Source organism: Gavia stellata, unplaced genomic scaffold (assembly GCF_030936135.1).
Source record: "Gavia stellata isolate bGavSte3 unplaced genomic scaffold, bGavSte3.hap2 HAP2_SCAFFOLD_44, whole genome shotgun sequence".
Classification (NCBI taxonomy): Eukaryota; Metazoa; Chordata; class Aves; order Gaviiformes; family Gaviidae; genus Gavia; species Gavia stellata.
Genome location: NW_026777121.1, coordinates 931,184 through 957,521, shown reverse-complemented (window position 1 = coordinate 957,521; position 26,338 = coordinate 931,184). Strand labels below are relative to the sequence as shown.

Here is a 26,338-nt window from a genome sequence, read left to right as displayed (position 1 = left end):
GCGCGCGGGGGCTTGAGGCGGGGCGCGGCGGCCGCGATGGCGGAGCCCTGCTGAGGGCGTGCGGGGCCCGGCGGGGTGAGAGCCGGGGCTCCCCGTTGAGGCCTCCTCCCCGCTTCCTCCACCTTTCTCTCTCCCCCTTTCTCTCTCCCCCCTTCTCCCTCCCCCTCGTCTCCCCCCTCCCTCCCCCCTCTCCTCCCCCCTTCTCCTCCCCCTTCCCCTCCCCCCTCTCCCTCCACCTTCCCCTCCCCCCTCTCCCTCCCCCCTCTCCCCTCTCGCTCCCCCTCCCCCCTCTTCCTCCACCTTCCCCTCCCCCCTCCACCTCGTGGGTCTCTGTCCACCAGTTCTGCTCGTTCCTGCTATGTCTTTTTGTTCTTTTTTTCCCCAGGATTATTCTCCAAGAGGATTTAGACCTTGCTTCAAAAGGTATGACTTTTCTTTTGGCTGTATTCGTTCTTTTGGGGGCCACGGAAATAAACTAAGCTTCTTTGTTTTGCAGCTGCTCCATTATAGCAGGTATTTTTCTGGAAGAGAGAAAAAACAACAAATCAAAACTTTTTCCTTCCCTGTATTGAGTTGATAACTTTACCTGTTTGTACACACTGTTAGTGGTATAAAGTATATAATCATATTTTGATGTAAAAAATCAGAATATTTACAACAGTATAAAGTAGTGTAAGAGATGTCGCCTCCCCCCCACCCCCCCCAATATTCTTTATTGCTAGACTTTCCACAGCTTTTTATTTTGGTTCATCCTTTGTGGCCTTTTTAGAGATCCTGGGATTTTTGATCTAGAAGAATGCTAAACGCTTCTATGTCTTTGTCAGATGCATCCTCTTTGTGACATCATCATATTCCTTTTTAAGTTAAATGTTATAAAAGTTATATGAAGTTTGATTTTGAAGTGTACTTTGCAAGATTGACTGAAGGACTCACACTGGGGAAAATGCACAGGTGTTTAACTTCTTATGTCCTTGAGTAATTCAGTTTGTACAAAATACTTTGAGGTGTTGCCAGTAGCCTGAGATTTCTGTTCCTGAAATCTGGTTTTAAAGAAATTAAAGCCTTGTTTCTTTTGTTCTTCACTGCCAGTTAGGAAAGTGTTGTGTTTTCCCTGTAAACTCTGTGAAATGCCCCTGTGTGATTTCCTTAGTAAACTGTTGAGACATGTACAAAACCAAGTGTCCAATGCTAAATCAGACATTATTCTGATGAAGAACTACACACAGCCCAGTGTGAGGCGTGTAATTAATGCATAGCTTTTTTTTTTTACAGGCTCCTTTAGTAAATAACTTTTTTTTCCTTTCCTGAAAACTGATCTGGATCTTGAGATCTGCTGGGAGCTATAGATGCATGTATATTTACTTTCTTGTGGAAAATATAAATGGATTTTAATGATTTTCTCATGTATTATATGAGCCAGATGATAATTAGCTATTTGATGTTAGCTAGGTGTAGTTGTTTAACACCTTGTACCTGAGGACAGGAATTTTTCTTTTGCTGTCCTAATGAATGAAGTAATTCAGATGAAAGTCCTGTGGGATCAGGAATTCTAGGAATAGTTTGGTTTCTTTTCAAAAGGACTATGAAGACATTGAAATACTGTGCACCTGTTTTCAGCACACAAATAAAAGAGCCAGAAGAACCTCTGAAGGAGGCGCTTGAATGCTGTGTCTTTCATTCTTCTGTGATGTGAGTGGAAGCGTATCTATCGCATAACATGAACTCATTATTCCACTGTGCTGCCTGACATGGTTAAGAATACTTGTATCTTGGATATGTCACGTCAGAGGAGCTGCAGGGTTTTTGAATTAGAAGGTGGCAAGGTACAGATTATTAAAAAAAACCCAAACAACCCTCTCTATGGTTTGTGGCTTTCTCCCTGCCTGTGTTTGAGATCTCGGGGGAAGAGGGCCTGAGGAAATATCTCTGGATAGTTGATTGTTTTTTATGTGCTCACCTTCCCTCATCTATATGATCTATCGCAGGTATGTGTAGAAATACATCGGACTTTTCTTTATGAGAACATATGCAGTAGATACTAGGCCTTGGCTTTGTATTCAAATGCTTGCTAATATCAGTCTTCTCTAATGCTTCTTGAAGATGCCTGCTGCCTGTGAACCAGTGCTTGAAGCTATTGAAGATACTGTGTCAGCAGAAGATTTGAAGCCACGTGATCGGCAGTTTGTAAGAAAGAACGTTTTTCCAAAAGTGCGACAACGCAATTCACAAAAAAATACTCAGGCAGACGATGATCCCCCAAGTGACAGGTAAATTCTTCCATCAACCCTATCTTGTTGCTTTGCTCATATCTTGTGTGCACTGTCAGCTTCTAAAAATAAGGTGGAAGTTCTCATTATCTCATAGTGTAAAATTTGAATACAAGATAAAAATGAGTAAAATAGTGTTTATAAAATGTAGTGATAATGAACAATAAATCCTGAGCAGATTTCTTGTCCTAGACAAACTTTCTCTAGAAATCAGTTATGACTGAGATATTGATTAATGGAGTAATCAGACTGGAAAAATGGTTCCTGTTACTTCAGCTTGTATGTGTAAAACATTCCTGAAAAATTGTCTGCTTCACCTTAATTACCTAAATAGAAGCTGAGCTCTTCAAAATGCAGTCCTGGAGTAGCCTTGTGCCATCTGGAATGAGAAATAAGAATAAAATCCTGAGACTCACGAAAGGCTTGAGGCTGGAAGGGACCTCTGGAGGTCATCTTCTGCAAAGCCCCTGCTGAAGCAGGGCCACCTACAGCCAGGTGGCCAGGACCGTGCCTAGCTAGTTTTTGAATATCTCTAAAGAGGGAGATTCCACCACCTGCTTGGGCAACCTGTGCCAGCGCTCAGTCAGCCTCACAGTCAAAAAGTGTTTCGTGATGTTCAGAGGGACCCTGTGTTTCAGTTTGTGCCCGTTGCCTCCTGGCCTGTCACTGGGCACCGCTGAAAAGAGCCTGTGTCTGTCCTCTTTGGACCCTCCCTTCAGGTATTTAATATCCATTGATGAGCTTCCCCCGAGCCTTTCTCTTGCAGGCTGAACAGTGCCAGCTCTCTCAGCCTCTCCTCTTAGGAGAGATGCTCCAGTCCCTTAACCATCTTCATGGCCCTTTGTTGGACTGTCTCTCTTGTGGGTGCATCCCATCAGGGCCCAGGGACTTAGGTATGTCCAGTTCGCTGAAGTATTCCCTGACCTGACCCTCTTCCACCAAGGGTACATCTTCCTTGCTTCAGTCTTTCCACCTGGCTTCTGGAACCTGGGATTTCCAAAGGCTGTACTTGTTGTTTGTACATCCTCCTGCAAGTGACATAGTGAGACTTCTTTTGAACTTACTGTTTTATTTCAGTGGAAATCGTATGCAGTAACTATGGAACGTATCTTTTGTGTTTTTCCTTCTTGTGATTCCCCTAAGAGCAGAATCAACTTTCTGCTGCAGTGGAATTGATCAAAGTATAAATGAACTCAGTTATCGATTCTAGTTTCTACTGCATTTCCGAGATCTGGATTTTGGTTGGTGCCACCCCCTGCTCCCCCTCCCCCCCGCCCTTAATTTTGAGCTGGTGGATGAAATTTCCCTGCATTACAAAGGTGGAAATAAAGTATGTCTGGAATGTGCAGGAAATTCGATTTTGGTTTCTCATTAGTGTTCAGAAGAGATTTTTATAAGCATAACAGTCCACCTTTATGTGAAGCCCCATTCTGCCAGGAGTGTGTGTATAGCCGAACCGGTGGCTTATAGATACTTGACACTAGCACTCCATTCTCCGAAGTATTCAGGAGAATACTGTATGTTATTTAACAGGCTGTATTTTAGTGTTTTTGACTCAAGAATGCACATTGAATGTACGTTGTTTAGACAGTAGGAATGCTAAATACATTGTACATGTGCAACACGTGTTGCACATGTCTAATGATCATTAATGTGCCATCAACAATTTTTTGTTTCTAGCTAGGGGAAGTAGCTTTAAAAAAAGAAGCGTGGGGGAGGAGAAAAGAGAAAAGATGTGGGCAGGGCAAAGGATGGTGTTGCAGGATGTCTGTTGTTCTTGTACTGGCATCTTTAGCTCATTGGCACAGTTATCCCAGGAGTTTCAGTGAGAGCTTCTTGCAGAATTTTTTGTTGGTTCTTAAACCATTGTGTGTGCCAGCTCCATGGTGCACATCTGCCATGCTGCTTCTGAAGCCCAGAAAGGTTGGGATATGAGCTTTCAGATGTTAGTGTGGCTGGTGGCAGGCTTAAGTTAAGAATTTATAAAGGTGCCTTGTATGGAGGGAACTCCGGTCAATGAGTGCCATAATATCAAAAGGCTGCAGTTTAGCTCTACCTGTTTGCTGGTGGCCTCATTTCAGTGCAGTCACTTGAAGATCCCTTGTTAAATGATCATTTTCAGAAAGTGAGTTGTTTGGTTTGTTTTTTTTCAATACAACTGCCGCGTACTGAATCTCTTCTTATCCTACAGCTCTTGTACATTCTCCATTCTAAAACTCTTTTCTTGCCACTTGTGGTGGCTTGACCCTGGCCAACAACTGAGCAGCCACCCAGCCACTTGCTCAGCCCTCCTCTCAGTAGGCTGAGGGAGCTAACTGGAAGAGCAAAAGCGAGAAAACTTGTGGGTTGGGGTAAAGACAGTTTAAGTGAAGGCAAGAGTAAGGATAAACTTCAAGGGATGCAAAAGCAATTGCTCACCACCTCCCACAAGCAGACTGATGCCCAATCAGTCTCAGAACAATGGTTAGTTTGGGAGGACCAAACCGCCAGTTTTTATTGCTGAGCATGATGTCATCTGGTATGGATTATCCTTTTGGTCAGTTTGGGTCAGCTATTCTGTCCATGTTCCCTCCCAGCCTCTTGTCCATCTCCAGCCTGCTTGTGGCAGGGTGGAGCACGGTGGGCAACAGGAGGTTTTGATGCTGTGCAAGCACTGTTCCACAATAGCTAAACCACAGGTGCGTTATCAACACTGTTTTAGTCATAAATACAAAACACAGCATCATACAGGTAGCTGTGGAGAAAGTTAACTCTATCCCAGCCAGATCTATTACCCGCTCCACTAAACTCACATAATTATAATGTTTTTCCCTGCCTGTTTTGGAGTCGTTACTGTTTGTGTTGCTTATTTTATAGTTGAAGAATTACAATTAATTGAGTCTGTTCAGTGGCCCTGACGGGGAAGCGTGTTCCTCTTTTAACTTCTTCGTTAATTTTTACTTATCAGCGTTATTCCTGGTGCTCAGAAAGTCTGGATTCGTACATGGGGATGTTCTCACAGTAATTCAGATGGTGCATATATGGCTGGACAGCTGGCTGCATATGGATACGAAATGACAGGGAACAATATGGGACAAGTTGCATAATTCAGTTTTTTGGGGTGAACGTTCAGAGCTGTCAAGCTGTTGTTGAATGTTTTCAGTCTTAATTACACTTTTTTAAAATGCCCCTTTGATCTCTTTCTGATTTGAAGGTGAGGAGGTAAAGTGTTTTCCTGGCATTAAGGAGAATGATTACAAGATGAGTGCTTTCAGAATGGTTAGGTTTTCCTGACAGGGCAGCCATCTGATAGATGTCATGCAGTGCCTTTTGTGGGCATTTTGCTTGCTAAACTGAATTGAAAAGTTTTCGTAGGAGTGGAAGGGAAAGATCTTACTTCTTGGGCAGAATCTAGCTGGTTGTCTGATTGTAGCTGGTGGAACCCAAGTGCGAGAGAGAGAGAGGAAGGAGAAGTGTTGTCACTTAGTGATGAGTGTGTTTGCTGCTGGAGCAGAGGTGAACTACTCCATGTGAATGATCCTTTGTTTTGGGAGGGATGATCAGTATGATGGAGGCGGGATGATCTAGGATTGTATCTTGTACATTTGAAAGGGCTGAAGATGCTGTTTTTCCTTTCCTTCCAAATACTTTAAAACACTGCCTGTCATCTTGTTCCACCTCCCCAACCCTAAAAAAACCCCCAAGCTTGTGGTTGTGCTGGCCACGTTTCATCTCCTTAATGAAAAATGTGTTGAAAGAAAAGCTTGTAGAAAGCTGAAAACACAGATTGATGTTGTGTTTCAGTGGAGAATTATTGTCTGAATGCTTTTGTGTAACTTACAGAAAAAGATTTTGGGATTCAGGTAGACAAGAATTGAACACGAGTCAGCAATGTATTCTTGTAGCAAAAAAAGGCAAACTGCATCCTGGGCTGTGCCAGCAAGAGTGTAGCCAGCAGGTCTGGGAGAGTGATCCTTCAGGTCTAGCGGTACCTGTGAGACAGCGTTTGGAGTGCTGTGTCCAGTGAGCCAGCTTGCGCCGGGTTTTGGGCTCCCCAAAACGAGAGAGGTTGATGTAGTGGGGCGAGTCCAACGGAGGGCCACCAAGATGGTTTGGGAGCACACGATGTATGAGGAGAGACTGGGAAGACTGGGTTTCTTCAGCCTTAGGAAGAGAAAGCTCATGGAAGATCCTAGTTGCAGATAGGAATAGCCAGTAGGAAGGTACAGAGAAAATGGAGTCAATCGCCTGTCAAAGGTGTGCAGTGAAACAAAGGACAGCAGAGTCTTGCTCTTGACAAAGTGGCAGTTAAGATTTTTCGCATCCAGTGCGTAACTTATTGCTCATGCTGTCCACCTTTCTATAGAGGAAATGCCAATATAGAAAGTTTTCCAACATTTCTCGAGTATCTTTCGTCAGTCCCTTTTTAAGAAAGCTTGTTATTTTTTTTACAGTGAGTCATCTGGGAAGTTCAGCTAGAATGTCAAGAAGGGATTTAATCTTTTTTGTACTATACAGTGAAGTAGTTACTCAGTAGGTATTGCTGACATAATCCAAATTTCAAACATTTCTTGAAATTAACATTGTTTGCGCTATGCAAAAAATAACAAAAAAAAAAAAGTTTTGCAAGAGCTATTTTCTAAATCGATGCCTCTGTCTGTTGCTAGAATTCGTTAGTTTAATGTCAAACTGTTCTAAACTTGAGGAAAAGATAGAAATATTCACTAAGGTGAAAGATTGTCTGTTGTCACAGCATCTTGGACAGCTATTACCTAAATAAGTGTTTTGATTAGCCTGTTTCCTGTATGTTCCTAAGCTTTAGAGTCAACAACACTTATTGAAGAGATGCTGGAATGAAGTTCTGGTTCTTGTAAATTAAATGTGACCTTTACTTGCAGTTACTGCTTCATTATAAGGGAAATGGTCAAGCACTGTTTCTAGTGTCTTCTATCTAATTGCAAGATTGAAGAAAAAAAGAGGGTAGAAAAGACGCATCGGATAGACTTTTATTGCTAACTAGGAGTTGTAACAATGCAACCTGCCTTGTAAGTTGGCTTAGCTGAAACTGGGCATAGGTATAATGATGTCTTCTAATGATAGAAATAAGTTTTTATGACTTGTTGCAAAAATCTTATTCTAATATTATTCCTTATCCCTGTTTATTGGGCGGATTTTCTACCCTGTTCTTGATTTGAACTCTGTTCAAGAGACGTGGAAGTCCTTTTTCTTTTCTTTTTTTCCTTGCCTTTCTTTCACCTGTTTCAAAAATGTTCTTTCTGTACAAGAACCCTTTGTTGCTTTCAAGAGTGGCTATATCCAAAGGTGAAAACTGAGGGCTGTGCTACAGTTTTTCACAGCAAAGCCTACCTCTGTCTGGGGGGAGAGCGCAGCGTGAATCTGCAATATACAGAACGTGCGGTAACAGCGATGCTGATTAAAAATCAGGAAGTGCATCAGCTTAAAAACAGGCGAAGGGAAACCAGCAGAAGAGCTGAACCTATTTTTGTATCTGCTTTTACAGTGTGAAGGTAGGCAGTGTTCTCAACAAACCTTGCATACCGTCCTGTGGGAACACAAAGCTTCTTTGTTAGTCTGAGCCATGCAGAAATGTGTGGACCAGATGCAATCAGTGTAGGGCTGTACCATGGTACTTGTTCATGTTCTGAAAACTATATAGCTGATGGTGGCTTTATTGGTTCTAAAACTGGTTTTGGTTTCTTGGCAGCATGACTCCATGTATAGTTTAGATATGCCTGCAGACCTGCTAGAGTGCTCCCCTTCAGATACACCCTGGAGGAAGAAACTCCCATGGTACAGACAAGTAATGCCTCCTGTGAAAAAGAGGAAGCAGGCGAGCTGGGACCTCTCAAATACCGTGAGCCAAATGTTTGTTTGGGAAGGGAATTCAGTATGTGTGCCACTTAACAGTACTTTCTCTCCAAAAAACGGAACCGAACGTGTATAGTCAGACATAGAAGGAATTGACTTGTGAAGCGGGTAGTCATATCAGCATTTGTTGGCATCTATAGGTTTCTGGTTCTGTGGAGTGGATGGGTTTTGGCCCAAGCTTCTTGAATGTATTTTGATGGATGAAGCAGTTAAGTATGCTTGGTTTTTTGTGATAACTGTTACAAATCTGTAATATAAAAACTCACCTACACAATGTATGTAGGTGAGCAGGCACTTCTTTATTGCAGCGCTGGATGCACAGGGGATCATTCCACCTAGTGTGCGTGTTTAGTTTCTCTGCTACAGAAGTTGTATACAATCAAAGTATATATATCCATCATATTTCCAAGAAACAATTAAATATTCATACAGTTTCTGAGAACTCATTAGTATGTGTAAATGCTCCTGACGCATGCGCCTTCAGGTACACAGGTGGTTGTCTAAGGTGCTCTGGTGGTCGTCCATAGTCTTCCTCACTGCTTCAGTGAATGTCCATGAAGGAAGTAGCAGTACAAGGGGAAGGAAGGCTTTTTAAAAACCACGTACTGTAGTGTGCTATTGAGAGGCATAAAAGAGCGGGAAGTTCCCAATATCCGCTGATCCTACTTTCTAGAGCACTAGTCAAACATTTTCTGTGTGTGTGGTTGAGATGTTTATCAACCTTCCTGGCATATTGTAAGAATTAACTGAATAACTTTTTTTTTAATTATTTTTCTGCTAACATTATGCTCAGTGGTAGCTGAGACATGCATGTAAGAATAATTAAGTAACTCTTCTTGACATGAATGTGGTTTTCCTCTTCATTCTCTTTTTATTTTCAGTGGAATCTGGCTGAAAATCTATTCCGGTTGTTTTCAGCCAAAAAGGACAATTTGGAAAATGAAGTCTGAACCACCAGAAACTGTTTCCTTGGGCTGTGCTGCTCTGCGTGATAGAAAGCCTGGGTACTGGAAGAAAGAATACCTCTTCAAACAAATAGCTGCTGTCAAAATGAGAGTAAGGCGACTTGTTAAACCTGTAGATCCTTCTACAGGTCTTCCATGTAAAAACAAAGAAGCTATGAAGTAAGCAATGCCTTGTCACAGAAGATGTTGAGTTGAGAACAATGTACAGACTATTAATGACTTGGAAAATGCTGGGGGGATAGGGAAGTAGAGCTATAAACTATGTATCATAATGGGAAGATACGATGATAGCCTATAAATGACCTAGCCTGAGAAACACAAGTAGCAGTTAGTAGAAATTTTAAATTTCTGTTGGAAGCATAGTTTAAGTTTTGTCACTTTGAGAATCTTTTTCTTTAAACACCCCTCTCCCTTCTCGATTCCTAAATAACAGAGCCTCTGGCTTGAGGTGGAGAATTGTTCTAAAGGACAAAAATGGAAAGGAACACGTAATGGAGAAGGCAAACCTGTCGATTAAGGACACATCTGTTACTGTACTTTGGTATAGTACAAATTGGCCATGCTTAGACATCCTGTCAAGCCTGAGACTGTTTGGAGTTATGCCATTGCTTCCTGAGCAAAGCAGAGCTCCCAGCAAGAATGGGTGAGTGTTAATAGAGGATTTTTGAGGGGGGTTTGGTGTAACTGGGTGATAATGTGTCTGTAGGAGCTATCTGGCCTTGGTTTGACTTAACAAGTTAACTCTTTCTTAGAAAGCCTCTCTGTAATATTTCTTCCAAAGCCTGTGTCCTTCTCTTCATTGCTCGGGCTTTTTAGCAAGAGATGGGTATAATCCAGCAAGCTCTGACATGAATTCATAGGTTAATGTAGCTACTGGCATGCAAGATACAGACTGATAGGTCCTGCCTTGGCAAGCTGAATCTAAGGCATAGCTCGAAATGAGCATGAAACAAACATGTAAATCTAGGAGAATTTAATGTGAGACATTTAGAGTGGAACTGCTGATGGCTACAATGGGGTGATCTCTGTAACTAAGGTTTATTTTTTTCTGTTGGATAGGTGTGTATGTGAATGGAGGGAACTTGGTGTTTGGCTGCGTGTACAATATAAGTATATGCATATAAAAACAATAGCCCACAGCACAATGTGGGATAGCTGTTGTTTTGTAACTTAAGTGTGTACTATATTCTTCTGGCATTATATTCTGAGCAAAGATGTTTAAATTAAAAGTGTGTATTTGAGGTATGTACGTATTTGGTTGCTGTCAAGGAGTTTTCCACATGTCTCTGTCTTACGTGTCATTTTAATACATACAGTATCGGCTACATGCTGCTTACACAAACCCCGTAGCAGTAGAGCTCTGAAAAGAGAGAATTGTTGTTCACCTTTGTGAAATGTTGTTCACCTTTGTGAATTTCAGTTGTTAGGTGTTGAGATCCTGCTCGTATGCTGTAGTTGTTTAAAAGTGATTTTATGGCTGTGCATGCTGAATGCTTTCCAAACTGTTTCCATCATGTGCTGTTGGTCAGACTTCAGAGTGAAAAATGAATTGGGCTGAACTTTTATATAAATAAGGAGACATAGTCTTGTTGCTACATTCTGTCTCTTCTTTTCAAAGACCTCGTCGACGTTCCTTAATTGCTGAATACCATCTTGCTAACCTGACTGAAAGTAGTGTAGCCGTTGGTGCTGATGAGCTTGGCCAGCTCTTCAGTCTGAATCCAGCGCTCTTAGTAGGACTTTGGGAGGTAAGATAACATTTTGTTTCAATACTTTATTATGACTTGAAGAAACAGATTCTTTTGCCTTGTAGTTTGGGATTTTGAGAGTTTTTTAGGGTTTGGGGTTTGGTTTTTTTCATCTTCCTTTTTTTCTCTGAGTTTTGAAAGATCTTGTCTAAACTAACAACAAGGAAATACAGGTAGGGACAGCTAGTTGATGATTTATTGTATTCTAAAGAGCTGTCGCAGGAGTATCTGTACTTTTAAAAAAGAAAAATCCACCTCTAATTCAAAGAACCGTTATGTGTCATAGTGTATTAGATACTGTACTCGTCTTACTTCTGTGTTCAACTGTATTTATTTTGCAGTCTTCACATGCCAGAGTTTGACATCCTAAAGATATTTTAAATAGAATGGTTTGAGGAGAGACGTGTCTCTTCCCCTGACTCATGCCTTGCCCTGTCCCCATCACTCAAAGTGATGAATTCCCACAAGGCAACTTTGCTAGTGGTTTCCTTTAATCTACATCACCGGGTAGTCGTAGCCTGCTCCCGCAGTAGGAATGCTGTAAATTGAGCCCTTTTGGGGATACTCAATTCTTGGTATTCAGTGTCTAAGTTAAGGGGTTAGTCTCTGCAGGCTGTGTGTAGAGATGAATGTCTTCAGAGAGCAATGCAGAACATCTGAAGTAGACTTCTACTCTAAAGGAATCTGCGTCATTGCACTGGATACCCAGAGACCTAGGTGTCTGCCTGAAGTCGCATACGGTTGGATGCTATGGAAGCCTGCCTCAGGTGCTCTGCTCTTGGACTGAATTCGGAGGTGGCAGCTCTTTCTTCCTCCCCCAGCCATGTTACTGACATAGACTTGTATTATTTGGCCCTGGCAAGGAACTACCCTCAGGGAACCTGTGAACAGTTGCTGTGAGCTGTGTCTCGTTTCCATCGGGAAACTCTTGCTACCTCAAATGTGCACAATCAGCAGAGGAGTTGTTTAAAACCACAGAAGGGATATTTGTTTCACTCTTCCTTAAAGGTGTCCATTTCCTAGAAAACTGGAGCCTGGCTGACCTGCGTGAGGCTATTATGGGTTGCCTCAATCTCTGAAAAGCTCTGATCAGTGAAGAGCCGTTTCTTTCGTATCTTCAAAAGTTTAGTAGAATGGTGTCCCTGCGTTGGTGTCCCTATGGTCATGCTAGCGCGTTACCCCTTCCCGTGCTTGGAAAGAGAACTCTTTCAGCATCTGGAAATGGTTCCGCCATCATGAAGTTCCACAAAGTTGTTAAGCACTGAGTGCCTCACTCCAGTATATTTTTCCTGCTTACTTTTCTGAACAGCTGTTCTTATTCTCTCTGTGGGCAGAGTAACATTAGACAGTTAACTGTAGACGGGTGTAATAATGTTAAAAATTTTTGAATGTCCTTCTGAGTTAGAGCAGTCTCAGACTTCATTAGTCTGCTACCAGCTTTCCTTTTAGGTGTCATTTCTTTGATTCTCTTGATGTACAGTAGTTAAATACGGGTTGTCTAAATCACTTGAGAACAGTCTCACCGTAGCGAACCACTGGTAACGTTGCAACAACAGTTACGGTATATTGGCTGTAATTGCAGTAGTACCTCTTTCCATGCATGTACATCCCTGGAAATGTGTTCAGTTCACCACAAAGCTGAAAAAGAGCTCAAATACAGCTGATGACTGTATTTTTGCACACGTGTAACAAACAGACTGTGGGAAAAACCTGTAACTGTGGCTCTGTGGTTTCTAAAGACTTTGTTGGAAGATCTTGGCTTCAGCGTGTTCACCACTTCCCTGAGCTTTCTAGAAAGAAATCTGGCCTGTGTTGAGTTAAAACGTTTTAGTATAAGATGGGCAGATGACTGGAGCCATGTGAATTTGGCACTTCTTTGGGCAGTCAAGCTTTTCAGTTGGGTGCCAAATGTTCTCCGCTTCAAATAAAGTGGACATTGCTGCAAGCTGGCATTGGGCTGCTTTTGGCTGCAGGATAATCTTTTGCCAATTGTGTGTCAGAAGTTTCTCTCAAAAATTGTACATATTGAAAATCGAAACCTTCACGATGGGCAGCTGTTCTGCATTCAGAGAATATCAGCTTCTGCTGGCCGGTGGCTTACTGTTTGCCAAAGCTGTTTCATACAGAAAGAATCCAGTTGGTGTTTTTTACAGGGTTTGATGATTTCTGTGACCGTAACCTTCCCCAAGCACAAACACTCGGTATGCTGTGGGGGTATCCTGTGAATGGCTCTTGAAGCAGGTCTCAGGAGCTACTAGCCTTTTCTTTGAAAGTAGCAAGACCTTTTTATCACTGCGGGCTCCCAGTCAGATATGTAATCGCAAAAGCAAATTTACCTGCTCTTGGCACCTACAACATCTGCAGTCCGTTCTACAGCTCCACTGCCTGAGGTGTGAAGAACCACATCCCTTTGTTTCCTTTCAATCTGCCAAGGGTGAATTTCATTTCAAGTTCTCTGTTTCTTGCATGATGAGGCGCAAACCGTAATTCCTTCTTCTCTCCTTCTCTTCCCTCATGATGCCATAGATCTTTTTCCACCTGCCTCTGAATTGTCCTTCCATAACACCTCAACTGCATTTCCTTTGCTTCATTTTAAGCCCATTCCTCCTTGTCCTCAACACGGTGCATGGGGAGAAGTCAATTCCGTGTTTCTTTGCAGCATCCTTTGAGACATTTAGAGGCCCTTACACAGCTCTCTTCTGCCTTCTCTTCCTGACCTTAAACAACAAGTCCATTAAGTCCATTCACCCTGTGATTAATCCTTCTTCAGAGACCATGTTTTCCAAAAGCCTCATCCTTCTTAGTCGTATTCTCCAGGTGCCTCTGATAGGCATGTATCTCTTTGGAACGGTGATCCTCAGAAACGGACACTGTGTCAGCAGAGACCCCAGCCCAGGCATGACTCTGGGAGCAGTATTCCATCAGGCCTCAGTGATTTGATCGAGACTAACCTCCGTTAGCCTGCTTATGGGAACACCAGGTGCGAGGGTGTGGAGGCTTTCTGGAGTCCACATCCAGGTACCTGCCCTTGACAAGCTGTTCCGCTGTCAGAGAAGGAAACTGATTTGTTGCTCTTTTTGCACAGCCCCCTCTTTGTTGTCATTTTTTGTTGTGGTTGCCTGAATACACCCAAACTATCATACAGAATATGTAACTTAATTTTTTAGTAATGGCTTTCTGGATTATACTATTCTATCAATATCCATACTTAAATTTATCAATGGTTATTTCTATTAATATTTATTGATTGGCATTCTTGATATTTGAATCAAGATGGGAAAGGTAAGGAATTTTCCAAGCAGCATCACTGGTGCATATCAGGTCACATTGTCACAGGACTCAAACAAGACTTTTCTATTCGATTCTTCATCGTTCCATCTCGTTACTATTAGTTCCTTAGAACAGAATAGCGACTCCCTGGTGAGGTTCCTATGGTATCTTGTTTCTAACTTAAGAATCCTAACTTATGCCTTTGTATTTTATTATTTTATTTATTAATCAAATTTAAACTTTCTATATGATCATATTGTGATTATTTTTTAAAAAATCAGAGTATTTACAACAATTGCCCCCTTTGAAAGTTTTGAAAATTATTTCAATACTTTCATTTTAATCGGTTAAGTAGATTATGTGCATCAAGTATAGATGCCAAACGAGTTAATCGGTTCATCATCCTCCAGTTTATAATATATTCTTGATAAAACAAGACTGATTAAAAATCAATATCAGGAGAACAACGATAGGGTGGCATAACTTATTTAGGATGCCTGTAGCAGTAGGTGACCACCCGAAAAGAGTGTCCCACCATTTATGTTCCGCATCCTTTTCCACCCTCCCTAAAACACGGTGTATTGCTTCCGCATTGTGATGAACAGTTATTAAAGTTCTTTGTCCATTTTCCTTGACCTTTTTCAAAATTTTGATTAAATCCTGGTGTTGTAGCAATTGTTTCACTAAAGTGAGATTCAATCTAATGGGTGTAGGCAGCAGTTCCTGAATTAATGTGTAATTAGATTGCAAGAGCTGGTGAGGTGTGACTGGAGTCAAATAAGAAAAAAAATCACGTCCCATGATTTCAGTGAAATTACAAACACAAAAATCTGAGTGATTCCTAGGATCTATAACTACATCATCTACGGATATAAAATCACAAGCTGTTCTCAAACATACACAGCCCTTACCAATATATATATAAGCACTGTTTCAGGGTTTTCGTCAGGGCGAGTCTCAAAATGACAAACATTTTGTTCAGTATCTAAACAGATATCCTGACCTCTGATTGCATTACCTTCACAGATGAAGCCTTGTTGTTCTCGTACAACAACCCTTGTTGTTCAAAATCTACAGTTTGTCATTTCTGTCCTATTTTCTGGGCCCATACTTGATGCTCAAATGGATAGAGTATGGTTCCATTGTGATTCAATCCTAATGCCATAACAGGGTAAGTCGAATATATTGAAGCATTGTGTATAGTTCATACAAAAGTTGTGGCTGTACTTGTGACGGGATCGTAGGTAAAGTTTACCAAATTCCACCAGGACTGGAGTTTTTTCTCTAAATCCGTGGCACTATCCCAAATTATTTTCCGAACTTCAGTGGGGAGAGTGCCTTCTTCACCCTCTCTTATGATTGAAGCAGCTACTGATTGTGCCCACAGTTGAGCCTGGATAGAACTGGGAGCCAAAGATAGGTTATCTTGGACCACACCGAGTCCATCTTCAATCATTTCCTGGTCGTCTACATTCACCTTTTCCCACTTTGGTAATATGTTTGAAAACAGCCACTGATTAGTTTCTAAAGCCAATAGGGAAGATTGCAAAGGCTGTTGCAATTTAGCCAGTTCACTAGTTGTAGTAGCCAGTTTGTCTCCCGATGTATTTTGCTAATTTGCCTTTTTAATGTCTGATTCATTCTTTCTACTTTTCCACTTGATTGAGGCCTCCAGAGGGTATGTAAATTTCAGGTAATTCCCAGAATTTTACTAATATTTTGTATTATTTCTGTAATAAAATGTGGGCCTCTATCAGAAGATATTCCAATAGGTACTCCAAATCTTGGAATTATTTTCTGTAACAACCATTTAATGATTTTCTTTGCTTGATTGGTCTGACAAGGAAAAGCTTGAGGCCATCCTGTAAAAGTATCAATCCCCACCAGAATGTATCGATACCCTTTTTGTCTGGGTAATTCTGAAAAATCAATTTGCCAATAATCTCCAAGTTGTACTCCCAATTTCAAGGTTCCCATTGGAACTCTTCTCTTTACCACCGGATTGTTTGGCAAACAAATCTCACACTTGGCAGAAATCATTTTAGCCTTTTCTAACATTCTTGTAGACGCCACATATCTCTTTAAAAAGGTGACTAATGCTTCTGGACCCCAATGGCACTCTTTATGTTTTGTTTGTAATATTCCTCTCATTGGAAGTGGGGGAATTACTACCTGTCCCTGAACTGTGACCCACCATCCTGCAAAATTCCTTTTTGCATCTAATAACTTCCCTAGTTTCTCATCTTCCGAATATTGAGGTTTCTCTTTTGGTAATGTAATGTTCTTTGCAGGAATTAATGCCATTTGTAAGGCATTCCTTTTTGCTATTCCTTTAGCTGTTCTATCAGCTAATTGTTCCCTATAGCTTCTTTCATATTGCCTGATTGATGTGCTTTACAGTGCATGACTGCCACTTTGATCGGTCTCTGGACTGCTTGTAACAATTCCAGTATTTCCTCTTTGTATTTGATGTTTGCCCCTTTGAGAGGATAATAGTCCTCTTTCTTTCCATAATATCCCATGGACACGTACTACACCAAAAGCATCCTTTGAGTCAGTCCAACTATTTACTCTCTTTCCTTCGCTCAGTTCTAACGTCTTCGTCAAGGCTATCAGCTCTGCCTTTTGCGCTGAGGTATTGCTGGGCAAAGCATATGCTAGCAGAGACTCTCTTGCCTGCTCAGTCAAGGAAGCCCTGTCCCTGGGCCAGCAGTCCTTATTCCTTGTGCTCCTCAAAGAAGGGTCCTGTGGTCATAGGAGCCAAAGTCCTGACTGTGCCACCAGCCCGATGGTACTAAGCAGCAGGATGTGTTTGCTCCTACTTGAGCCTTCCTGAGGACAGCCCTGCCAGGGTGACGGGCTCTTCCCCCTGGATGTTGTGGGGATGAGGGCCTGATGAGCTTCATCAGCCTCCCTGGAGCAGCATGGCCCTGAGCGCCCAGTGAGCTGCAGCCACTTGAGACTTCAGGTCAGGGTGGCAGAAGGATGCCTCTCCCTAGCTGCAGGAGGAGGGCTCTGATAACTGACAGCCCCCTTGCAGCCTTGCCTTGCCTCACCCTTCTGCCTGTGCTCTACAAAGAGGGCATCACCTGTGTAGGGGCAGGAGCCCCCCACCTTCCCCTGCCTCTCTGGGTCTGTTGTGCAGATGAGCAGTGCATGTTCTAAGTACAGAGACGTCTCTACTCCATAAACAGCCTCTATTCCCCATACAGGCAGAGAGCCCCGTACTTACTACCGGTGTGCACCGAGTGTTTGCTCTGCAAAGAGAAAAGCCTCACCTCCCCTGTTTGTGTGCTTCTGTAGGCAGAGCGTGCCTGATGTACAGAGACGCTCCCCCTCCACCCCCAGCCTCCCCAGATTTCCTATGCGGGTGGGTGGGCAAGCCCTGCCTCACCTGGCCCGTCTCTGCTCCGTAACCGGCATACGGTCTGTGTCCTGACAGGGCAGTGGAGTGCGGTGCTCTCCATGTGTATTCTCCGTACAGCCATTTTTACAGTCTGTCTGGTGAGAGAAAGCTATTGCCCCACCTCACCCTTCTGTTGGTTTCTGTCCTCTATACAGCCAGCGCACACTGTATAAGCAGACCAAAAAGCCCTGCCTTGGCAGTATCTAGTCTATGACAAGACATGCTTTGCCTGCATACAGTCTATCTACAGACAAAATACAGTCTGTATCTGGAGAGAAAAGCCTCCCTGTTTCTTTTCTGATAGGCAGAGTATAGCCTGATAGACACTGCATACTGAGCAAGCAAGCCTGGCTTTGCCTGTCCATGCGTAGTGGTGAGGAAGACAGTATGTAGTCTGTATAGCAACAGAAAAGCTTCCCCTTGTTGCAGGTATGTTGCGTGTACGCAGATGGTTGGTATTCGATGTCGAGGTAGGTGAGGCACTGCTTTTCTATGTACGTGTATTACATTTAGCCCATATAGTCTCTGTGCGGACAGAAAAGCCTCTCATCACCTTGTGTGCATATATTCCATGTATGCGTAAAGTATGTGTATCCATGTGCATGTCATGGATGCAGGACATGCATGGAAGTCAGGACAGCATACGCTCCACGCACAGAGAGAAATGCCCTTCCTCCGTTGGCCTTGAAAATGGCTGTGTTCCATGTAGAGACAGTATTGACTCCACATAAAGACATCAACATTCATACTGGACATAAAGCGTAGCTTCCCCTCACCTGTCTGTCTGCTTTGTGCAGTCCGTATGCAACTGACACACTGTACGTCTATTCCGCACGTTCTATGTGTGTGTTCTGTGCAGAGAGTGCATCTACGGAGAGAAAAACATGGTTGTGCTTCCTGTGTCTGTATACTTTTTTTTATGTGTAGATACTCTGTCTTCTGAATAGAGAGAGGAAAAAAGCCTCAGTGAGATGAGGTCAGCTGAGGCTTCTCTTCCTGCAGATAGTGTATCATGTCTGTGGATGTTCTGTATAGACCGGGCGGGGGTGGGGGGGTGTGTGGGTATCTATGTTGACGAAAGACATGTATTTGGATGCATCTCCTCTCCGTATATATTCTGTTTATACTTGCTGCATGTTTTCTGTGTATATTCTATGCGTATGAAGGTACCTAGATGGTGTCCTAGCTGTGTGTATTTTACATGCAGGCAGAAGTTGCCTCACTTGGGCAATGCAGGACTTGTTCCGTACGTAGAATATATGCAATGTACAGACAATGTAAACGAAATGAAGCAAGCTTCAGCTAAGCAAGGTGAGGCTATTTTGTTTCCGTGTAAAACACATCCTGTCTTGTTTATGCCCCGTTCACAGATGCAAAACCCTCAGCCAGACTCTTCTGAGTGTAGGCAGGTAACATACTGTCAAGTTCTAGTCAAGCTATAGATGGAAAGCAGGGACATAGTCCAAACCCTTTTGTCCATCCGCGGAGGCTCTGCTGTCTGCATGTCTTCTAGCTTCAGCCTGGGGAGCTCGGCTGAGCCTTCTGCATTGCCACAGACGTGGACTTTGTGCTGCTTGGGTAGCAGGTGAACAGCGAGGGCGAGGTGAGAGTGACCAGAGGAGCAGAGAGGTGTCTCCCAGGTGAACTGGGAGCTCTGCAGGTGGTCATTTGAAGGGGCTGAGGGGAATGTTTTGGGGGCCACCTTGTATCTCAGCGAGAAAGGGCCGCCTGTGGGTTGCGGGTTTCCTCAAAGGCAGAGAAGTGGGTTGTGCCCCTGTGGAGGTGCCACCTGTGAAGGGTGAAAGCTCTCTAGGAAGCATGAAGAGCAGTTGGCCACAGAATGGGCTAATCCCTGTGCAGTAAATAGCAGGGGTCTGGGAAGAGGTGTGGCATTTGTGTCCCCATCAGGTGCAGTCTGGCTGTGCGCAGGCAGCCTTTCCGTTGTGGAAATGTGTAGCGTGGCTCTCTGGCACAGCAAAACGAGGGAGAAATGAGGAATTTCCCAGGAACCCCTAGGAGATGAAGAACTGGGATGCATTCAAGGACTTTGAGAGGACTTGCTAGGAATGACTGTCTTTAGGAGATTGGCAGGAACATTGTAGAGTTGTTGGCTAGGAATTTCCGAAAGGGAATAAAAATACCTATTCCACTGCTGTTTTCTAGGATTGCCCACACTAGTTTTGAATCGTGTGAGGAGCACATCACCATATGGCTCTGGAGGAGTGCTTTACTGCACCGTGGGGCTTTTCTCGCAGTCCTGCACTGTGTGGCTTTTTTGGAGCTTTCTGTCGGGGGCTTTTTGGGAGCGCTTCACCATGGGGCTTTTTGGGAGCGCTCCATCACTTGGGTGTTTTGGAGCTCTGCACCCCGGGGCTTTTTTGGAATGCTTCACCATTTTGTTTTTTTGGAAGCCCTTTATGGTTTCACTATTTTCTGGAATGCTACAGGACCCGGCATTTCTGGAGTGCATCACCGCGCCACCCCAGAGGAGTGCTTCACCATTTGGTTTTTCTGGGAGTCTGTCACTGTTTGGCTTTTTGGGAGCCCTCTTTGCGGGGCTTTTTTGGTTTGCTTCACCAGTTGGATATTTTGGAGCGCTTAACCCCGGTGCTTTTTAAGAGTGCTCCATCGCGGGCTTTTTCAGGGTCCTCCCTCGTAGTGGTGTTTGGAGCTCTCCACCCTGGGGCTTTTTGGGAGCAGTCCAACCCGGTGTTTTTTTGGAGCTCTGCACCCTGTGGCTTGTTTAGAGGGCTTCACCATTTTGTATTTTGGGAACCCTTTACAGTTTTGCTATTATATGGAATAGGACGAGACCTGGCATTTTTTGGAGTGCTTCACCGCGCTGTCCTAGAGGACTGCATCACCATTTGTTTTTTTGGGTGTCCTTCACAGTTTGGGACTTTTTGGATTCCTAAACAATTTGGGTTTTTTTGGGGGGGAGCCCTGCACACTGGGGCTTTTTTCAAGGGCTTCAGTATTTTATTTTTTTCTGGGGGGGAGCCCTTCACAGTTCTGCTATTTTTTGAAATTTTCCCAAACCCGGGATTTTTGGAGTGCTTCACCTCCCTGCGCTGCCCCGGAGGAGTGCATCCCCATTTGGTGTTTTGGGAGCTGTTCACCATTTGGTATTCTTCTGGGGAGTCCTGCACCCTCTGTGTGTCTGGGGGCTCTGCACCCTGGGGCTTGTTTGGAGTGCTTCACAGTTTTGTTTTTTGGCAGCCTTTTGCGGTTTTGGTATTTTTTGGAATATTGCAAAACCCAGGATTTCTGAAGGCCTTCACAACGCTGCCCTGGAGGAGTGCCTCACCATTTGGTTTTTCAGAGCCATTCCCAGTTAGTATTTTCTGGAGGAGTCTTGCAGCGTTTGGTGTTCTTTTGGAGGGAGTAGTGTACCATTTTAAGGTTATTTTGGGGGAAATTCTGCACAGTTTGGTGGGTTTTTTGGGAGTCCTGCAACCTGGGGCTTTTTTGGAGCTCTCCAAGCCGGTCCTTTTTGGAGCTCTGCCCCCTGAGGCTTGTTTGGAGGACTTGACCATTTTGGGTTTTGGAGCCTTCTATGGTTTTGCTATGTTTTGGAATATTACAAAACCCGGGATGTTTGGAGTGCCTCACCGCACCACCCGGCAGGAGTGCCTCACGATTTGTTTTTTGGGAATCATTCACTTATCTTTCTGGGGGAGTCCTGCAGCGTTTGGTGTTTTTCTGGGGGACTCCTGCACCCTTTGGGGGCAGTTTCTGAACTGTTTGGTGTATTTTGTGGAGTCCTGCACCCTGGGTCTGTTTTGAAGCTCTCCAACCCGGTACTTTTTTGGGACTCTGCACCATGGGGCTTGTTTGAAGGGTTCACTGTTTTGTTTTCTGGAGCCCTTTAGGGCTTTGCTGGTCTTTGGAACATTACAAAAGCCGGGATTTCTGGAGTGCCTCAGCCTGCTGCCCCGCAGGAGTGCCTCACCATTTTGGGTTTTGGGAGCTGGTCACCGTTACCTTTTTGGGGGATTCCTGCATCTTTTTTTTGGTGGGACTCCTGCAGTGTTTGGTATTGTTTTGGGAGCACTCCACCCGGGTGGGTTTTCGGAGCTCTTCACCCTTGGGCATTGTGGAATTACTGCTGGAGGTGACTTAGAAATTAAATCTATATTTGCATTTTTAGGAAAGGTACAGCACTGAAGAAACTTTTGGGGTGGAGTGTGGTGGTCATGCAAGAGTTCCATCCCGCAGAAGTTCCCGAGGCAACCTTAGGTGTTGGCAATGCCAGGGGAGCTTGGTGTGCTGACTCTAAGAGAAACTGTACAGAGGGTGGAGCAGAGTAGAGACAGCGCGGCCCGGCTCTGTGATAAGACAGGAACTGGAAGGTGCTATGGAACAATGAGATGGAGACTCCCCCTGCTAACTAGGATAGGTACCTGGTCAAAGACAATGCTATTGTACAAAGATACAATAACCTATTTAGTGCGTGTAATGGTGTGTAGCGGAGTGCCTGGGAATGGGCCGACAGTCTCTCACCTTTTGACAAAATACTCATTATAATCTCATTGTAATACTAAAAAACACACCTCCATCCCAAAGCTACCCACCTCCAAGGTGCGACCACCCCTCACTGAGCCTGCGCTCTGAATTTTTCTTGGTCTCTACCTTTAAAAGCAAAGCGAGAAACTTTTACACCAATTACAACAAAGACAAATATGACTAGAGTCACTCAAGCTCCACCTGTAAAGTAAGAATAGTATAAAAGCTTAAGAGAGGAGGGATGTTAGGGAAGATACCATCGCAGACCTGCTCTAACATCTGGGATCAGTCGACGGGCTGAACCTCTCTTCCCCCCCAGAGGGATGCCTTTGAGTAAGATTTGGACACTTGGCTATACCAAGTGTCCGTCCCCCCCGGGAGATTTGGCAACCTCTGTAGAGTTGTTTTGTGATTTAATGCACTTGTAGCCGGCTATAATTCTCATATTAACACTTGGCTATCTCACGTGTTTCCCCGGGAGATTGATAGAGTTGTTTTGTGATCTAGCGCGCTTGTAGCCAGGCTGTATTACTCATATTCATACTCTTTGTACCACCTTTGTGGGCAGTAGTTCTATCACCGGCAATCCAAAAGAACTTGTGTATCTGTCACTTTAATAAACTACACTATTTGTTAACCTAGCCGTAAGAGTTCTCATTGAACACAGTTAAATTCCTTAAGGGTGGCCGTGCTAGTTCATGCAACATGGCTAGACTGAAAGTGTATGGAGTTACAAGTGCATCCATAATCGTTAAGATTCTATCTATCTATCTGTATATGAGTGTGTGTGTATATATATATGTTTATATAGAACACGATTGGACTTGTAATACAGGAAATGGGCACCACCCAGAATCTAAGCCTAGCCGCCCCCAGCCCCTCTGATATCTGAGGACAAGCTGGAACGCACGGGGGTTTATTTTCTGCCAAATTGCTCAGTCCTTTTAACGTGACAGGCATGTTTTCAGTGGTTCACCATTTTGTTTTTTGGAGCCCTTTATGGCTTTGCTATTTTGGGGAATATTACAAAACCCGGGATCCTTGGAGTGCTTCACTGTTCCACCCCAGAGGAGGGCAAACCGTTTATTTTTTGTTTTCCTGGTAAGTCTTGCACCATGTAGGGTTTTTTTTGGGGGGGACTCCTGCACCATTTGTGTGTTTTTCTGGGGAGTCCTGCATCATTTGGGTTTTTTGGGAGTCTCCAACCCGGCACTTTTTTTGAGCTCTGCACCCTGGGGCTTGTTTGGAGGGCTTCACCATTTTGTGTTTTGGAGGCCTTTATGGTTTTGCTATGTTTTGGAATATTACAAAACGCGGGATTTTTTGAGGCCTTCCTGTCACTGCTTGGGGGCAGTACAGCACCATTTGGATTTTTGGGAGCCGTTCACCATTAATTTTTTGGAGGGAGTCCTGCACCGTTGGGTGTTTTTTTGCGGGAGTCCTGCACTGTTGGGTGTTTTTTTGGGGGGAGTCCTGCATCGTTTGGTGGTGTTTTGGAAGGCGTCCCTGCACCATTTGGGTTTTTTGAGGGGGAGGTTCTGCAGTGTGTGTTTGGTATTTTCGGGAGTCCGGCATCCTGGGCCTTGTTTGGAGCTCTGCAGCCTGGTACTTTTTTGGAAATTAGCACCCTGGGGCTTGCTGGAGGGCTTCACGATCTTTAATATGACTAAGTACCAGGTGCATTTGTTATGAAGTATCATTTTATTAGTAGTAGTAGTATTTATCATTTTATACATCTCTTTCCAATAACACAAGCCCAGCAACGCCTTTTAGATTTCCTGTTTTCAGAGGTTAAAGCCATCACTAAATGACCTCGACTTACCAATTTACACTCCTCCTGCCAGTCAGTTCACTGTCTCAAGGAAAAGAACAAATCCACATAAGGTACCTCATTCCGTTGGCCTTCCCTCCTACAGGACAACATCAATTGCAAAATAGTATTATAATTTGAAGTCCCATTAGTTGGCCATTTCTCTTGATCTTCTAAAACATACAAAGGCCACCAATTATTACAATACTCAATCCTTTGACTTTTACGCAAATCATCATGCAACTCATTCCAATGTGTCAATAAACCTCCCAAGGGTGACGTCTTTGGTATCTTCCCATCAATGGCTAAACTCCCCGCACTCTTACTCTTAAACAATTTTGTTAATGCCATTATGTTTATTATTCTTATATCATTATATTATCAAAGACCAAATTAGCAAATGCAAATGCCAATTGTCTCAAATACACAAATGTCCAACCCAGCAATAGCTTTCGCTTATGACTTGCGGGCAGATGCCTAGGCTTCCAATGCAAACGGGTACTCTCAAAGCCCCAACCCTGCGAAGCTTTTGCTGCGCCTTACAGGCAGGCTATCCAAAGAAATTCCAAAGAAGTAGTGCCTTACCCTTTTCCAGGGTGTTGTGAGGAGCTCGTATGGGTCAAGAGCGATGGTCCTTGCCGAGAATCCCTCGGTGCCGGCTGGAGTCTGATCGGCACTCGATCCCTTCCAGTCTCACTCGCAAGGTCCCATCTGGGTCGCCAAAACTCTTCCCCTAAGTCGGCAAAACCAAGAACTTTCTAAGACTGAATTTGAAGTTTAGAAAGCAGGCACTTCTTTATTGCAGCGCTGGACGCACAGGGAATCACTCCGCTTAGTGTGCGTGCCGAGTTACTCCGCTACAAAAGTTATATACAATCAAAGTATATTTGATTCATCGTATTTCCAAGAAACAATTAGCATATCCATAGGATTTCCAAGAAATCATTAACATATGTAAATGTCCGTAACGCATGTGCCTTCAGGTACACTGGTGGTCGCCCAAAGCCCTCTGGTGGTCATCCATAGACTCCCTCATTGTGTCTGCTAGTTGAACCCAATCTTTGCGCATGCTCAGCTCAGTTGCAAAATTCCATTCCCCTTTAATCTTGGAACCTCCAGAAGAATTTCTCGGTTTACTAACCAGGCCTACAACTTACCCTTCTCTTGACAGGAATATCCTCCTTATCGACAAAGCTACATTGTTTAATCATTAGTTCATAATCAAATCATAGATAAAGCATACCTAGTTACCATTACACAAATTATTTCTCACAAAATATAGCACGGTTTTTAACTTTCGTGGATTAGTCTCTTGATTATACAATTCGATCAATATCCATACCCAAGATAATCAATGGTTATTTCTCTTAATATCCATTGATTGGCATTCTTGATATTCCAATCAAGATGGGAAGGGTAAAGGGATTTCCAAGCAGCACCACTGGGTGCGTACCAGATCCCCATAGTTACGGGACTCAAACGAAACTTCTCTATTCGATTCTTCATTGTTCCATCTCGTTGTGATTAGTTTCTTAATACAAAACAGTGACTCCCTGGTGAGGTTCCTATGGTTACGAGTCTCAAGACACACCAATATTCTAACATTCTATTTCTACTTGCAACTAAATGCAGTGATTTTACAACAGCCCACCTGAAACTGAAGTCCAGTTCTGGACCCGTTCTGTGCAGAGTTATAGGATGAGTCATTTTCTTGTAGGTGAAGTGGATCCAGATGTGTATCTTGTGTCACCTAACTGTTCAGGGCACAGATTTCTTGTAAATCTCAGCTACTCAGGTCACCTTCTCTGTCAGTGCTGGAATAAGAATTTTAAGTAAGATGGATTGATACCTGCGTGCTGGTGGATTCTTCTTTGGGAGATCGCAAATGGCCTTCAGCTTTAGGGTCCAATTTAACCATGACTCCAAATGAGAAATAGAAATACCTTTTTTATTTCCCCCCCCTTGACCAGCTGCAAGGTTTTGAAGTGAATTGGCCCCTGTATTCCTTGTAATCAGAGTAATGCCTGGGGCTCTGCTGGTGGGGTATGTGGGTGTTGAGAGCTCAGCTGTGCCTGTGATTGCTGCTGCTGCTGTGGTTCCTGGATTCACACATGGATGAAATCTGAACACAATCTCTGTTAACAGCTGTTCTCAATCTGTAGGGAAATCAAATGCTGAGACTGAACTACTTAACCTGAACCCGCTTTTTCTTGCAGGGAAGATGCTGCATGAGATGAAAAGCCTTGTCCTCGAGGAGCCAAAGTGTTGGCTGGATGTTATCTCTGTTTGGAGAAAGCTTCATGGGTGTGAGGGGCAAAAAGACAATGTCTCTCAAGAAAACCCATCGCTTCTCAAGAGCAAATCAGAAGAAGAGACAAATATTGCAAGCGACAGGCAGAAACCCAAACAAATGAGAGAGACCGTGTCTGAGCAACGTCAGACGGAAGCTGGAGAGAGGTGTGTGGTACTAGAGAGGCAGAGATCACGTTCCTGCCACC

The 26,338-nt window shown here is 43.6% G+C and overlaps 2 protein-coding genes across 4 annotated transcripts in view; both read left to right on the top strand.

Moving 5' to 3' along the window:
- The window catches only part of LOC132321735 (acrosin-like), a 61,349-nt gene that overhangs the window by 33,436 nt on the left and 1,575 nt on the right, over positions 1 to 26,338 (top strand). The gene's annotated exons all lie outside the window — the stretch shown is intronic.
- Positions 38 to 26,338, top strand: LOC132321737 (F-box only protein 15-like). Of its 3 annotated transcripts, XM_059835182.1 has the most exons (7): positions 38 to 75; positions 386 to 423; positions 2,101 to 2,267; positions 9,017 to 9,259; positions 9,534 to 9,743; positions 10,719 to 10,848; positions 26,057 to 26,338. In XM_059835182.1, the coding sequence occupies exons 3-7, from the start codon at positions 2,101 to 2,103 to the stop codon at positions 26,075 to 26,077; spliced, it is 771 nt and encodes a 256-aa protein (XP_059691165.1). In that variant the 5' UTR covers positions 38 to 75; positions 386 to 423; the 3' UTR covers positions 26,078 to 26,338. The 3 variants fall into 3 exon arrangements, with proteins under 3 accessions (XP_059691165.1, XP_059691167.1, XP_059691166.1); XM_059835184.1 differs by lacking the exon at positions 10,719 to 10,848; XM_059835183.1 differs by lacking the exons at positions 10,719 to 10,848; positions 26,057 to 26,338 and adding an exon at positions 10,160 to 10,368.